The sequence below is a fragment of the Astatotilapia calliptera genome, chromosome 17 (genome assembly GCF_964374335.1).
Source record: "Astatotilapia calliptera chromosome 17, fAstCal68.1, whole genome shotgun sequence".
NCBI lineage: Eukaryota > Metazoa > Chordata > Actinopteri > Cichliformes > Cichlidae > Astatotilapia > Astatotilapia calliptera.
This window is the reverse complement of record NC_137438.1, coordinates 16,790,283-16,805,990: the sequence shown is the minus strand read 5'-3', so window position 1 is coordinate 16,805,990 and position 15,708 is coordinate 16,790,283. Positions and strand designations below refer to the sequence as shown.

At 40.3% G+C, this 15,708-nt stretch overlaps 1 protein-coding gene across 2 annotated transcripts in view; it reads left to right on the top strand.

The window, feature by feature from the left end:
* Positions 1–15,708, top strand: part of trappc8 (trafficking protein particle complex subunit 8) — a 30,223-nt gene that overhangs the window by 1,004 nt on the left and 13,511 nt on the right. The window contains exons 2-18 of one of the 2 annotated variants that reach the window (XM_026146028.2): positions 453–662; positions 1,003–1,086; positions 2,404–2,493; positions 2,705–2,879; positions 3,086–3,239; positions 3,565–3,661; positions 4,254–4,510; positions 4,805–4,920; positions 5,022–5,172; positions 7,380–7,480; positions 9,490–9,595; positions 9,712–9,843; positions 11,022–11,246; positions 12,341–12,446; positions 14,721–14,915; positions 15,318–15,475; positions 15,588–15,662. In XM_026146028.2, the coding sequence (XP_026001813.1) occupies positions 453–662; positions 1,003–1,086; positions 2,404–2,493; positions 2,705–2,879; positions 3,086–3,239; positions 3,565–3,661; positions 4,254–4,510; positions 4,805–4,920; positions 5,022–5,172; positions 7,380–7,480; positions 9,490–9,595; positions 9,712–9,843; positions 11,022–11,246; positions 12,341–12,446; positions 14,721–14,915; positions 15,318–15,475; positions 15,588–15,662 (2,432 nt within the window). The remainder of the gene's footprint in view (positions 1–452; positions 663–1,002; positions 1,087–2,403; positions 2,494–2,704; positions 2,880–3,085; positions 3,240–3,564; positions 3,662–4,253; positions 4,511–4,804; positions 4,921–5,021; positions 5,173–7,379; positions 7,481–9,489; positions 9,596–9,711; positions 9,844–11,021; positions 11,247–12,340; positions 12,447–14,720; positions 14,916–15,317; positions 15,476–15,587; positions 15,663–15,708) is intronic. The other variant, XM_026146031.2, reaches the window with a different exon arrangement.

The following is a 15,708-nucleotide window of genomic DNA, read 5'->3' as shown; positions in this document are numbered from 1 at the left end:
TTATCAGGGGAAGTTTTCAGCAGCAAAACAGTGGAAGGGAGATTGATGGAAACGTATAAGGCTGTGTCTTTGATATACCTTAGTAATCATTGCTGTAGTAATAATTTTTGATAAATTTTCACATTGCACTACTCTGAAATTAGTGCTTCCAAATTAATACATGTCACACAAAAAAATATAAAGCAACACTTTTTAATCTAAATTATAACATCAGGTAATCTTGTGGGATATCGCTCTTGTCAGTTAAGCAGCAGACGAGCTATTGATTTCAATTCAGTATTTATTTAGTGCTATTGCTATTTACCTGTTTGCTACGGTTGAGAGATTTTGCGCTGCATTCCATTTATGCATATTTCTTATAAAGGGGACACTTCTCCATCAGTGACATTTTTATGTATATTTTCTGATACTGTTTGAGTGCCATGCTGTGACTTACTCTTTTTTTCTTCTAGGTCACATCCGAGATCCCAGCAATCAACTGCAGGTTGTGAAAAACCTGCGTATCTGTGTCAACAATTTAGTGACAAGTCCAACAACAACATCTACGTCCCTGAGCCCTGCTCAGCGTCAGCTACTCAGTGATGTGGTGTCATCCTGCCAGCCCCAAGAAAGTGCTGTGACTAATGTGGTTATGGCCGGAGATTATGAGCTCAATTTCAGTGGTAAGGACTAATGCTTGATTGGAACGTGTTGATAAAATGTTAGCAATAGAAAAATATAATCATTATTATTATTATGGTAATCCACTATATTTGGCTGGATAGTCAGTTATGGACAATAAGTGATCAATTTCAAATTTTTGATATTTCTTATGAGCTTAGATGCAGTTTTGTGTGTGTAACTGTCCAGATCCATGATTAGAAATAACTGTACACCACAGATGTGTCTCAGAGCTCACTTCTCCTAGGTGTCGTTGATATGTTGACTTCACAGCTCAGTAATGAAAAAAGTACATCAAAGCATAACTGTACTCTATGCTTACTCTGTGCTTCAACCTACTAGATGACTGTGTTAAAGCTAGCACCCCCTGGTACAGTGTCTGGAGAGAAACACTGTTGGAAATCAAAACCTCCAAGTACAGCTCAGGTATCACTATCTGCTAGCCCATGCGTGGATCGCTATAGATCTATAAGATGTGTCACACCTGTTTTGGTCCTTACCTTCCAGTTCCCTGCAGTGTTAATTTTGACAGAACATTTTTACTTAATTCTAGTCATAGTCTATTAACTAAAATGTAATTTAGTTTTAGTTGTAATTTAGGCATCTACATTTTTGTAGTTTTAGTCTAGTTTTAGTTGACAAAAAACTGATTAAGTTAGACAAAATTTAAAGTATATGTTCTTGTTTTTACTAGTGACAGTCGCTCTAAATGATTTACAAAGATTATTATTTCCTTATTATTTCAAATGCGTGTTCATGTGTGTACTGTTTTTTTCTCCCAAGCTTTCACAATTGTTCACAAGAAATGGGAGGTAGCTGAAGTAAAAGAGTTGCGGAGCACCGCCTCGTACCGTTTGTCCAGGGCAGATTAAACTCGAGAATGAAAACTGATAACATGGGTACAAAAGAAAATCTCAGATGAGTTTTAATCTCAGTTACCTTGACCTCAGGGCCACCTGAGAAAGAAGTCACAGAGGATTTTTGAAATAACATAGGTGTGTCTGCTAGGAGACTGAGGGGTACCACTGGATGCAGCCAGTTATTTTATACATAAATTAAGAATGCCGGGATTATAAAACTGTATCAGTGACTAGTTATTTTAGACATTATGGCAGATTAAAAAAAAACTTACATGTACTACTTAATCACACTCATCACATAAGTGTAAAAGTAGGATTTGTGGTTAGTTAAATTTTCAGATGAGGAAGTGTAGACTTTTTTTTTCTAGATCAAACAGTGAGTGAATTAAGGATATTTTGGTCAAACGCATATTTCATGGCCTAATTTGAGTGAATTTGTAACCTGAGTAAGTATAATTCTTGTTATTTACATTTGAGTCCTGTGTAAATGATCTTTTAATGTATGTCAGCTATGAAGTTCTAATAATTAGGACTGAAATATCACCTCACATGATGGTTTTACTGGTACATGTGGTAAAGGAATGTCATGTTCCACATTGGAGTTGTGTGATTAATCCACTGTTAATCCGGTGCTCTTTATGTGCATCATCAAAACACCAGATGAAGGAATAAATTGTTCCAGCGATTCTTAAGTCTTAAGGCCAAGACTCACTGAAGCTGCTGTGTTGACAAGACATTTTATCTTTAGTTTATCGTCCATATTTTTCAAAGAAAAACATTCAAAAGTGGTTATCTTTTAATCTACATGTAGTATTAGAAACTACCTCATTTTTCTGGCTTTTTTTTAAGTCTTTTGTCTATTTTGTCTTTTTTCTATTTCAAGTAACCACGCCCTGGTTTGAAGCCTACAGGGAGAACTTCCTGCAGTCAATGCCTGCCTCTGACCACGAGTTCCTCAATCATTACCTTGCTTGTATCCTTTTAACAGCACACAGATCTGACCAGTGGTCAACATTCTGTCGTCAGCTTTTTTTTTAAATAGAAGAGCTGACAAACTGGAATTTAGGATCTTTAAAAAAAAATTTCCTCCTTTGTATGCTTGTGCTTTCTGTTATCGTATTATTAATAGTAGTATCCTTATATGTAGTCTATTTATTGTTGTATCCTTCACATGGTTCTGGCAGGCCTGCTAGTGGTATCATCCACTGAGGCAGTCCCTGTGGAGCAGTTCCTCAAGCTTTCTCAGGAGCAGCACAGAATTCAGCACAGTGGAGAATACACTAATCCCAAGTGGTTTATTCCTAACACACTCAAGTACTATGTCTTGCTACATGACATGTGTGAAGGGGATGAACAAAGGTACTAAAAGAAACATACAGTTCCTTTAAAATTCATCGACCACATTTTGATCATCTTTCATAGTGAAACTACTCCAGAACTTACAATGTCAAATGTTTAAAAATAAGTCAACTATATGTAATAACTTTAAATAACTGTTGAATTCATTATGCTCTAGTAAGTGTAAGCTGTTTTGTTCTAAAGTAGTATTCTCCCTGTATCTCCAGGGCAGATGTGGTTTATGAGGATATGAAACAGAAGTATGGTTCTCAGGGCTGCTATCTGTTGAAAATGAACTCCCGCACCTTCTCAGCTAATGTGGATGAACAGATTCCAGATCCCTGGAGTCAATACTTGCACAAGAATAATCTTCATAACCAGGTAAACATTGCAAACTCCTCCACATGCACTGGCTGTTTTAAATATTCCTGAAACAACTAGTGCCGGTGGACACGATTCTGCAGAAGGAAAAGTTTGTCGATGGCAGGGAAAGTTTGTTGGGTAGACTACAAACCAAAAGAATACAGTAAAAGCACAGGTTTTATGTGTGTGTTTGTCAGTTCACCTTGAGGGGTAGTTGTGACTGAATTGTGGACAGCCCAGTCATTAATAGTACTTTGAACTGTTGCAGTTGCCTGATTGTTCAGTTTTGTTCTCTTTTACCAAAGATTTTACTTTAGTTCACATAGTGAACCTGTTTTTGCAGGATGTGTTTGATGATCCAGCTCCAACTGTGAACAGTGCTGCTGTAGAGACCATTATTAGCAGACCTGAAGTAGACGGCAATTATTCAGCTGAGAAAGGTGAGTTAATTTAATACTTCTTTTGTAAACTGACTTGGGGAGATCTTTGCTTCTCTGCTCTTCAGTTACAAATAATCTAAAGGTCACCATTTTTTTTTTTTTTTTTAAATTCAACTTGCTTGGCTATATTGCACTCACAGTAAATTTTATAAATATGACTTCCTTTTTGCAGCTCCATTGTACCGCTTTCCATGTTTTTTTAGTTAGCACTATGTATTCGCTGTGTTGGTCCTGACCAGGTTCTTTGCCAGTCATGCTAGTCTCGATGAGAACTAAACCCTTTTATTTATTTTTGGTGTAATGTTAACAAAGACCATCCTGCCAGTATTCATCAGGCTTATTGTTGACATCTTTGGTGGTTGAATCTTGTAATTTGGCACCAACAGCAAGAGTGAGCAGAAGTGAGCAGAAGGGCACCAAATCTGTTTGTAAAGGTTGACTATGCCGTATGTTTTATACTGCTTGAAACACCAGTTTCCACATAATCCTTGCACCAGCAGTAGTTACTTTTCTGGGTGCATAAATAGTGGTACTATTTTATATTATGTAAGGTTATTGTTATGAGTTTATATTTTACACTATTTCCTTGCAGATGAGATGTCCAGTAGCTTGGAAGGGCATCCTCTCCAGTTGGACAGCAGCATGGCAAACCTGCACAACCTCAGTGCTGTACATACGGACCTAAAGAAAGGTGCTAAAGATTCAAACAGCCCAGCCTGTGCTGCAGGTAGCCATGGGGCTTGTCTGACCCTGAACGACCATGATTACATAAGACAGTTTATCCAAGAATTCACCTTCAGAGGTCTACTGCCACACATAGAGAAAACCATCAGACAGCTGAACGATCAGGTACGACTCATTTCTTGACCCTCAACATATTGTTGTTTGTGATTGTGATGTGCTTCAGGCAATGTAAAATTATACTAACTATATTAACTGTTTTAGAGAATGTAGTTTGTTGAGCATTATGCTGAAACAATATGTATACTTCTTTCATATTTCTGCCCTGGAACTGTAAAATTAATCATAATGGCATAATTTGAGTTTATGGCTTGTGAGAGTACACTAGCCATTTCAGTCAATTCTATTGTTTCGCTGACTTCTCCCAGCACTTGGAAACATGATTTGCTTCCCTGTCCACAGCTAGTATCCAGGAAGGGCCTGAGTCGGTCTCTGTTCACTGCAACAAAGAAGTGGTTTGGTGGAGGAAAAGCTCCAGAGAAGAGCATCAGTGAACCAAAGAGCACATGTGGCCTTCTGTAAGCTCCATTGCAATGCATTTTATTCTTATAAATGAAGCCCATGCAACACCCTGTATATTGTATGCAATGCCCTTGACCCTTCCCTTCTGTCATACCAGATATCCCCCAGAAGCCCCAGAACTGCAGATCAGGAAGATGGCTGACCTGTGCCTCCTGGTTCAGCACTATGACTTGGCTTACAGCTGTTATCATACTGCCAAGAAGGACTTCCTGTCAGACCAGGCCATGCTGTATGCTGCTGGGGCACTGGTGAGAGCACGCATGTTGATCTGTCTGCAGACCGTGATGATATCAGAACAACTTCTTCTGCCTTTTGTTGTAAAATCTCACTTCAATTAAAACTTTGCAGTGATGGAATATTCTGTTTTGTTAAGTGTCCTAGAGAGCAAAAAGAGTTGTATATGTGACCCACAGTAAACTTTTGAGGGAATAAAGAAGGAAGCTTTTGAACTCAGCATTACAATATTAAAAAGTAAATTCAAAGTACTAACAAGTTCTAGTACAAAGTAATACGAGTTCAGAACATTTAGCATTATCTAAAGTCAGCCGTCAGACAAGAGAATTAACCTCGTAATAGACTCTGGAAATGTAACATTATCGGTCTTTTAAAGTGACTACTAGCATTCAGTCATTCAAATTCAGACACTTTTACCTATTATATCCTGTGTATCGCAAACAAAAACACAATAATGATAGAGAGTGTTACAGTACACATAAATACAGGATTTTCCATACAGAGGTCTAAACTGCTCCTGCTTTTAGTCACTGTAAAGTAATTAGAACATTCACATGCTGTTAAGATTATTAGGTGTACATATCTGATATATTTGCACATTCTTATTTTTCAAGATTACACTAACTACAGTGAGCTGACAGTAGTGTTGTATTACTTATTTAAATGGTACGTAGACTGATTCTTATATAGCGCTTTTCTACTCTCCCGGAGTACTCAAAGCGCTCGAAGTAAAAGATTTTAAACTGTAACACAAAGAATATGCCGCGTATGTCTATGTATGTTGTCAGTCATTTAGGTCATGATAATCTAAGGAGCTTTGAAAGAAAGCAGCTGGACGTCTTTAAGTTTCTTGAAGACATCTCACCTCTCATTCAGTTATACAAACCAAATGGTGGAGAGTCCCAGGAATAAAAAATCCTGGTGGGTGTTGTCTCTCAACAGCGTTGTTGACCCACTGTTGATCATGTGCCTCATCACATGAGTCAAGGTGTGAAAGAAGGCATGCGGGTCATTATCAGCAGAGATTTTCGGGACGTTGCTCACGCTGTGAGGGTTGAGGCGCCTGGGAAGGGATCTCACTGTAGATAGCAGACTCTTGGTGTTGTAAGCCATACCCTCTGTTCAAAGATGGTCGTTTACAGTGGACGTGTTTACTCCTTTTTTAAATCATCTTCAAGAGGAATACACACATATAAAGAAAGCTCGTAAATCAAGTTCTTATCCCAACTGGGCCTTCATCAAATCAGCGTGGATGAACAGGAAAGAAGCTCAGAAACCAACTAGGGAGAAACAGAATAACAAACGCAGCACCGTTGTCGTCCATTATCTAGCAGGTTTATCAGAGAAACTCAGGAGAACTTTCTCCAAGCATTACATCTAAGTGCACTTCAGCCCTCACAACACCCTCAGACAAAATTTGTTTCATCCCAAGGACAGAACTCCCAAACACAAACTTAACAACATAGTGTATGCTGCGCAGTGCAGAGTGCTCAGACTTCGACAGGACAAGAATCGGCTGTACATCTGAAGGATTTCACTCTTTTGAGTGGCTTACGATACCAGCTGTCTGTCACCTAGACTGAGATCCTTTCCCAGGCACCTCAACTCCAGTCACATCTTGTGTCAGATGATTTCAGTGGGTCACATGATAGGGTAAGGCAAGATGTCTCAATGGTTTCACCCAAAACCTCTGCTGATAATGATCATGTGCCTCCAAAAAGTTGATTCTGTTCATCTGAATGTAGCATTTTCAGTGGGAGCTTCGTCACTTGGAGCAGCTTGTCATCAAGCATGTTTCTGTACATTGCTTCAGTCTGAGACTGAAGAAGTCACTTGGATGAGTGACTCCCACTCCCACTGAAAATGCTATGTCCAGATGAACAGAATCAACTTTTGGGGATTTACTTACTGGATGAATGTGTGTACATCAAGAGCTTGGCTCATGTGATGAGGAACATGATAAATAGTGGGTCAACGACCCTCATGAGTGACAGCTCCAACTAGGGTTTAATTAGATGGCACCATTTGGTTTGTAGAGCTGAAGAAGCGTCCTCGATGAGAGGTGAACGTCTTCAAGAATGAAGTCCACGCGTTGTTTTTCCAAGCTCCTTAGGATATGGTTCTGAATAATGATATTTATTTTGCTCACTTTTATTTTCTATTCTGTTCCTTGTTACCATTACTCTTTATCTTTCATCTATTCATTCTGATTATTTTGTAGGAAATGGCTGCGGTGTCAGCCTTTCTGCAGGGTGGAGCCTCGAGACCTTATCCAGCACACTACATGGACACCGCAATACAAACGTACAGAGATGTCTGCAAGTATGACTGATGACTAACTAATTACATCATCTATTTCTTTCTGGTGTTTTAATTTCAGTGGATAAATTTCAGTTTGGGATTGTGGGAATTTTGCATAATTTACTTGATTCCCACAAATATGTCACTTATGATGCAGGACAATCCAACACACAATTACAGTCCTCTAAAATCTTCATCCTCATGTTGCACTGGTTTGTAATAAGTGGCCAATAACACTACAACGATGAGCCAATGTACAACTAGCACGTTCTATTTTCCCTCTAAACAAGGCAACCCTTTGTTGTTTGAGGAACTCTCACTAGCATATAAAGGCAGGCTTTAAAGATGTGTACTTGAAGGCATGCAAACATGGATTGCAAGAAAAAATGTAAATCTGAATTACCTGTTGTACCTGTTGAAGCAACTTTTACGCTTATAAAATGCTCCCTACACACAACACACACAATATCCCATAATTTAATCATTTAAGATTCATTTCAGGGTCTGGCTGCGCCACTCGAGGACATTTACAGAGTGGACTTGAAAGCCACTCATTAACTACCTGGCTGTGTGCTCAGGGTCACTGATGTCCACAGCGTTCTGGAGCAGCTTATCATCAAGCATGTCTCTGCACGTTGCTTCAGTTCAGTCTTTCCCTCAACACTGACTAGTCTCTCACTTCCTGCTGTCAGAAAACATATATAAGACATGATGCTGCTACTACTATGTAGTAATGTAAAATTTCTCCAGTCAAGTTGCAGAAATATGTGACAGATCAGTGGAAACTTTTTGAGGTGAAAAATGAATTTAATCAGTTTTGGAATGAGGCCATGACATATCAAAATGTGGGAGAAAAAAATGGTTGTGAATACTCCGTAGAGACTGCATGTTATTGTTTTGTTTTTGTGTGTTTTTTAAGACCCCATTATTGAGAAGCTTGTTCTTCTTGTAAACAAGAGGATGGTGCATTTACTGAATTGGTGTTTTCAGTGGGAGATATTTTTCATCACTCCAAGTGACTTCTTCAGTCTCAGCTGACTGCAGGTTTCACCAACCTTATAAACAGTACATTTGCACAATGACTGAAACTAGCACCACTGAATGAGCAATGGGCTGTGAGGTCAGTTTCATGATCATTTAATATGCAAGTTGTCATGACCAACGACCAATGATCATTGATCAATGGCGTTGGGTAACATTCACAGACAATTGGGGAATGGCTGCAATCACAGCATTGTAAGATGGTGAAAGATGTACCCTTAGGTCCCAGAATTCCTCCCTGTCCAGGATGTGTACATCCTCATCACCTGAAAGAGTGTCCACTGGCCTGTAGGTGTGAATAGACTGCGGACTCCTGGCCTGACGAGTTAGCTCTTCCGTGTTGTGCCATCCACTTAGCCAGAGGTTATTTGGTTTCCCCGATGAATAAATCATTGCAATCCTCCTGAGACTTAACAGTTGGGTTCATCCTGTCATCTCTTACGAACTATATCCACTGCTTCAGTGACTGGAACAGTGAAGTGGAAACAGTGGAAAGTGAAGAGAGCTGTAACATAATATAAGAACATTGTTTCTTCTGCCTCCATAGTGTCATTATCTCTTGTTCTCAAAATCCAAGGTCTTCTGGATGCGGTTTATAGCCAGAAACTTTCAGATGTTGTAGGTCACAGGTGTCGGACTCCAGGCCTCGAGGGCCGGTGTCCTGCAGGTTTTAGATGTGTCCTTGATCCAACACAGTTGATTTAAATGCCTAAATTACCTCCTCAATATGTCTTGGGGTTCTCCAGAAGGCTGGTAATGAACTAATTATTTGATTCAGGTGTGTTGACCCAGGGTGATATCTAAAACCCTGGAGTTCGACACACCTGTGTGATCGAGTTGATCATACAGACAATTGGTCTTTTTAGGATTTTGTTTAATATGTGACATAATGTACAGAGATGGTGTACAAACAGAGGGGTACCAGCATCTGAACTGGAACTGTTAGTATCTCTTCTCCTGATGGTATATTTCCCCACATCTCTTTACAGGAACATGGTGCTGGCTGAGCGCTGTGCTCTACTCAGTGCTGAAATACTCAAGAGTCAGGGAAAATACTCAGAAGCTGCCACTCTTCTCATTAAAATGACCAGTGAGGTAAGGAAACTATTATTTTGAAATCAGCTTGGGGTGCAGTTATTAAGAAGACTGTATTAAATTAGACTGCATTAGAATTCTGCTTGAAACTTAATAGAGGTTTTTAATTATTGCAGGACTCTGATTTACGGAGTGCCTTGCTGCTGGAGCAGGCTGCCCACTGCTTCATTAATATGCGAAACCCTATGGTGCGCAAATTTGCCTTCCATATGATTCTGTCTGGTCATCGTTTCAGCAAAGCAGGACAGGTGAGTCTTTTCTGCCATTTTTGATCTATCCTTCCATTTTACACCTGCATTGTATTGTGATGTAAAAATGTTCCCTTTTACAACTTTTATTTAATAGACTTTATTGACTTATGGGCAGGACTGAACTTAACAACATAAACAAACAAGCTTTATTCGTCACATACACAATCAGAGTACAACATGCAGTGAAATGTTTTGTGTCCGAGCTGTGGACAGGCTGCAGACGTCCATTTGTGATCCTTGTAATCAATCATGTGCGTGTGAAGTTCTTTTCTAGTGTTGCATATATACATAAACATATAAATACAAGCACATGCATACAGTTCACTATAGATTTATGATCAGAACTAGGCATCATTTCACTTTTGTTTAAAAAACAAAAAACAAAATGTAAAAGTATCCACACTACTCCGGGTCTGGGACCAGTTCCTGCCCCAGGTGGGGAAGTTTAAGTATCTTGAAGTCTTGTTCATGAGTGCAGGGAGAGGGGAGCAGGAAATCAACAAACGGATTGGTGCTGCAGCTGCAGTGATGCGGACACCGTACCGGTCCTTTGTGGTAAAAAGAAAGCCGAGCATAAAAGCAAAGCTCTCAGTTTCCTGCTAAATCCATGTCCCTACACCTATGGTCACGAGCTTTGGTAGTGACCAAAAGGATAAGATCGTGGATACAAGCGGCGAAAATGAGCTGTGGCTGGCCTCTCCCTTAGAAATGGGTGAGGAGTTTGGCCATTCAAGAGGGGCTCAGAGTAGACCCGCTGCTCCTCAACATTGGATGGAGCCAGTTGATGTAGTTCAGGCATCTGATAAGGATGCCTCCTGTGTGCCTTCTGGATGAGGTGTCCCACTGGGAGGAGGCCCCGGGGCAGACGCAGAACACGCTGGAGAGAAAATGTATCTCTCGACTGGCCTGGGAACGCCTTTGTGTTCCCCCAGACAAGCTGGAGGAGGTGGCTGTGGAGTAATAAGTCTGGGCTTATCTGCTTATTCTGCTGCCCCTATATTTAATGTTTTTTATACACCGTTATCGTGATAAAGTGTGTAGTCCAGCAGTAGATAATAAATGGCCTCATGCTAACAGCAATCATCTCATCTCCTCTAGTGTTTTCCGTCTTCTATATATTTATATCCTCATGTTGTCCTTCTGTCTCCCATCCTTTTTGCTGTTTCATAATGTAGAGGAGGCACGCACTACGGTGTTACTGCCAAGCCATGCAGGTGTATAAGGAGAGAGGGTGGTCTTTGGCAGAAGATCACATCAACTTTACAATTGGGCGTCAGTCCTTCACACTTCGCCAACCAGAGGAGGCTGTAACAGCTTTCAGACAGATCCTGATCAATGACAGCAGACAGACGGCTAAACAGCAGGGCGCCTTTCTGAGAGAGTACCTCTATGTTTACAAGGTAATGTAAAAAAAAAAAAAAAAAAAAAGAAAATTTCTATGATTTTTGTCCCGTTTTATTTTCAAAATACATACTATCAATGTCCACTTTTTGCTGGGATACCACAATATTGTGTCCAGCCTTATTTTTCCTTCCTAAAGTTTCATATGGGAGGTGGATAAAGCAAAACAAGGTCCATAGGAGCTCAATGGCTATATTTACGTGAATAGACACTATATTTCATTTCAGCAATTCAGTTGATGGGCAAGAAAGGTTGCTGCTGACACTTCACAACATAAACTGTTTATGACATTTCCCTGTGGCAGGTGGCTACGGGCCATCACAACCAAAACCTGACAGCACAAGAACATTTTCTTTCTCCAGGCTGTCAGTACTTAACAACGCCCTCTTACCCTGCTCACTAGTTAGTTAATGTGTCACGATAACACACTTACTTACTCAGGCTACAAAAACGTTCCACAGTGGACTTGGTACAAGCACTTTGCACATTATGTTCTATCTACATTTTATAGAATTTAATATTAAAATTTAATATTGTGTTTAGGTTGAGTAGAAAAGCACTATATAAGAACCAGTCCATTGTACTATTTGCCATTCAGTTAAATAGTAAAATAAAAGTAAAAATTCAGTAGTGGCATATAAGCAGCATTATATGAGATTGTGACCTGATTGCACCCTAGTTTAATAGCTTTATCACAAAGGAACTATAGTTTATTTTGTCAAAGTTGCACACCAACCCAACATTAATTATAGTGAGGTTACAGAGTGTTATTGCCTCTGACGTTAATTACAAGCACACCAAATCTGTTTATCCTCATCCAACAGTTTTAAATTGGATTCTTTGTCACGTGGTTTGCATGTAGCTTTGGTCCCAGGAGCATGTAGCTTCACAAGTCTAAGAATGTCATTAATAAAAACTATTATATATATTCCTTTATCTGTATATGATGGTGAAAATTTAAACTGGGGATTTTGTGTGTAGCACCTGGTGTAATCAGTAACATTTCTGCATTTTGACCTGGTTCAGAAAAAAAACAACTTTCAAAAACTCTTATGTTTGCGTATTATTTTTTGTTTTGTTTCGGTTATTATAGAGCGTGTTGGGAGGAAATGAAGTCAGCCTTCCCCAGCTTCCTCTGCCCTGCATCCACAGCTCAGCAACAAGAGTCTACTTTGGACACGAACGCCGCCTTGCAGAAGGTAATGTCCTCGAGCCTACTCCTTTATCACTAAGCAGCAAAGTGTACAAAACACTTTGGGAAGTGGTGCAGGGTACACCTATCGATATATCAGCAGCTGAAAGATATTATCTGCCTGGTGACTTTGTGCAATGCGGCATAAATGACAACGTTACTGTAACACACACGACTCATATGCTGCCTCTATAAACTTTACAGGAGTCGAGGCACATGCTTATGTATGGCTTTTAATCCACAAGACAATAACTAACATTATTGCTTTGGAGACTGTCACACACAATGTGAAATGCCCAGGGCTGTGTGAATTTCAAGGTTCGCATCTGTAAGTGTCAAGCCTTATTTTGTATACAGATCAGCATCATTCCTGAAAAACCTTCAGTTAATTCAAAATGCTGCAGCATGAATACTGACAGGCACTAGAAAGAGAGCACATTTCGCCCATATTGGCTACTTTTCATTGGCTCCCTGTTCATTCCAGAATCAAATTTAAAATCCTGCTCCTCATGTACAATGTCTTGAATAATCAGGCCCCATCTTATCTTATTGACCTTATAGTACCGCACCTCCCACTAGAGGACTTCACTCTCAGACTGTGGGCTTACTTGTGGTATTTAAAAGTAGAATGGGAGGCAGAGCCTTCAGGTTCCAGGCCCCTCTTCTATGGAACTAACTGTTAGTTTGATTTCAGGAGACGGACAACCTCCCTTTTTTTTTTTTTTTTTTTTTTTTTTTAAAGATTGGGCTTACGGCTTTTTGATCAAGCCCATTGTTAGGACTGGATCAGGTGACCCTGATTTGTCTCCCCTAGGCTGCTGGGGGCTTCTAATGATCCACTGAGTGTTTCTTCTTCACTCACCTTTTTAGATGTTTTTTCCCCTCGCTAATGTGTTTATATACCACTCTGCATTTAATCATTAGGCTTTATCAGTTTTTTGTTCTCTTCGATAGTGCGCATTTTTTCAGTCTTCCTCCCCTCACTCTCAACTGGTCGCAGTAGATGGCTTCACCCCTAAACCTGATTCTGCCAGAGGTTTCTTACTGCTAACAAGGAGTTTGTCCTTCCCACTGTTGCTAGTTACTCTAGGAGAGCGGGACATGCTAGTACAAGGCAGCAGGACCAGTATCTGCGTCTTTGTACAAGAAGGAACAGGATCACCACTACCAGAGCCAAATTGGCCCCTAGCAGGCCACCAGTGTGATGTCTGTTTCTGATTGCTTGGTCAAAATTGAAGAGTTCGTGAGAGTGGCCTGGCAGCCCAATGTCTTCTAGTGGGCCCTGTGTTTACCTGCCTGGCACTGTGGAAATGAATACCAGATTTACCAGGTCTGCCACTGGCACCCTGTGGGTCTTTTTTTTTTTTCTTTTTCTTTTTTTTGATGAGATGAGAGCAGGTTCACCCTGAGCACATGTGAGAAATCATGGAGAACATTTTGCTGCCTATTACATCTTTGAGTGTGACCAGTTTGATGGATCAGTAATAGTCTAAGGACGCATATCCATGGAGAGATGCACGACCTCTACAGACAAGGCAATGGCACCCTAACTACCATTAGATATTGGGATGAAATTCTTGGACCTATTGTCAGGGGTGCAGTGGGTTCTGGGTCCCTCCCAGTGCATGAATTGTCTCATGTGGCTGGGATATAAAACAGTTCCAGGAGGGTGAAGGAAATGATAGGCCTGCCCTCCAGATTAACCTGACCAAGATACAATAGAACACTTCTAGGACATCATGCTTTGGCCCATCTGATGCTCCCAGGTTGCAGCGTCAGATGGGCCAGTGATGGGTCACCACTAGGTCAGTGATGACTGGTCCAATCTTGGAGATCTCCCAGGACACTATCTGTCGTCTCATTGTCATCTCATGCCCTAATGTTGTCAGGCATGCATACAAGCACATGGGAAGCATACAGGCTGCTGCAGCACAAAAACAAACATAAATTCAGTGCTTCTTAGATTTTTTGTTTTGTGTGAATCATAATCTGTTATTAACCAAGAAAATAAAAGTAGAAAACCTTGTGAAGGAGTCCATTTAAAGTTAAGATATCCAGAATTCTTGTGACACTAGCGTTCAGTTTGCAAATATTTGTATATATTATGACCATTATGGACCCTGTCTAAACCCTGTTTTCAATGCAAAGCATAACATGAAAATGTAGAGTGTACATAGGATGCTGACATATCCAAGCAGAGGTTTACTGTCAGACTTTTTACAGCAAAATTAAGTGGTTTGCATTTTTGGTTTGTATTTAATCTGATATTTGATCTGTTCAGGAGAAAAGCAGGCAGCCACTCACGTGTCACTGGACCAGGAGTTTGACCAGGATTTGTCAGCCATGTGGTGCCATCTAGAAGAGCAGCTTGTAGCGTCTGCAAATGGGGGTGTTGTCCCAGTAAATTTTCAGCCCACTCAGTGCTGCCTCAACAGTCAGACAGACAACCTCCGTCATCCCCTGGCTGTGGTTGAAGGTAAGATGTGTTCAGCACTAACACGGGAACTTTAAAATGTTATAAGTGCTTTTCTGGTTCCTGACAACTCAAAGCACTTAATACTTCAAGCCACATTTAACCATATATTCATATAGTATTTATTCTCTCCACTTTACCAATGTCACTGCCGTGGCCAAGCTAAAATTACCAGTTACCTAACGCGCATGTATGGATTGAGCTGTAGTACCCAGAGAAAACCTATGAAGGCACAATACAAATATGCAAACTCAACACAGAAAGGCCCCAGTCTGGGTTCAGCCAGGAAACTTCTCACAGTGCATGACAGCGCTCACCTGTACCATTACTGAAATGTAAAGTTTGAGCCATCCCATGTCTAATAAATTGTGCCCACACGCTATGCAATCTTCTTTGTCTTTACAGAGCCAATCATAGTGGAGGTGACATTCAGGAATCCTTTGAAGGTTTCTCTGGCCCTGTCAAGCCTCTCGCTCCTGTGGAGGTTTACTGTTGACGGTTCATCTTCATCAAAGGAGATGACAGAAGAGACCATTACCAATGAGGAGACCTCGGCTGTAGGGGTGGGCAACATGAACAAATATGCTCTTAGGAACTGTGATTTATTTTCACCTTGTTTTTAGGTCTAATCTTATTTTTTTCTCTAATCTGTTCATTATATGCTTCCTCTTGCAGATGACACAGAAAGATGATATTGTAACCTCTGAGACTATCCAGGAGTTTCAGTTGGGTCCAGAGGAGACCAAAATGGTAAGCTGGTCTCTAAATGTAAATTCATGGATCTTTTTTCAGAATC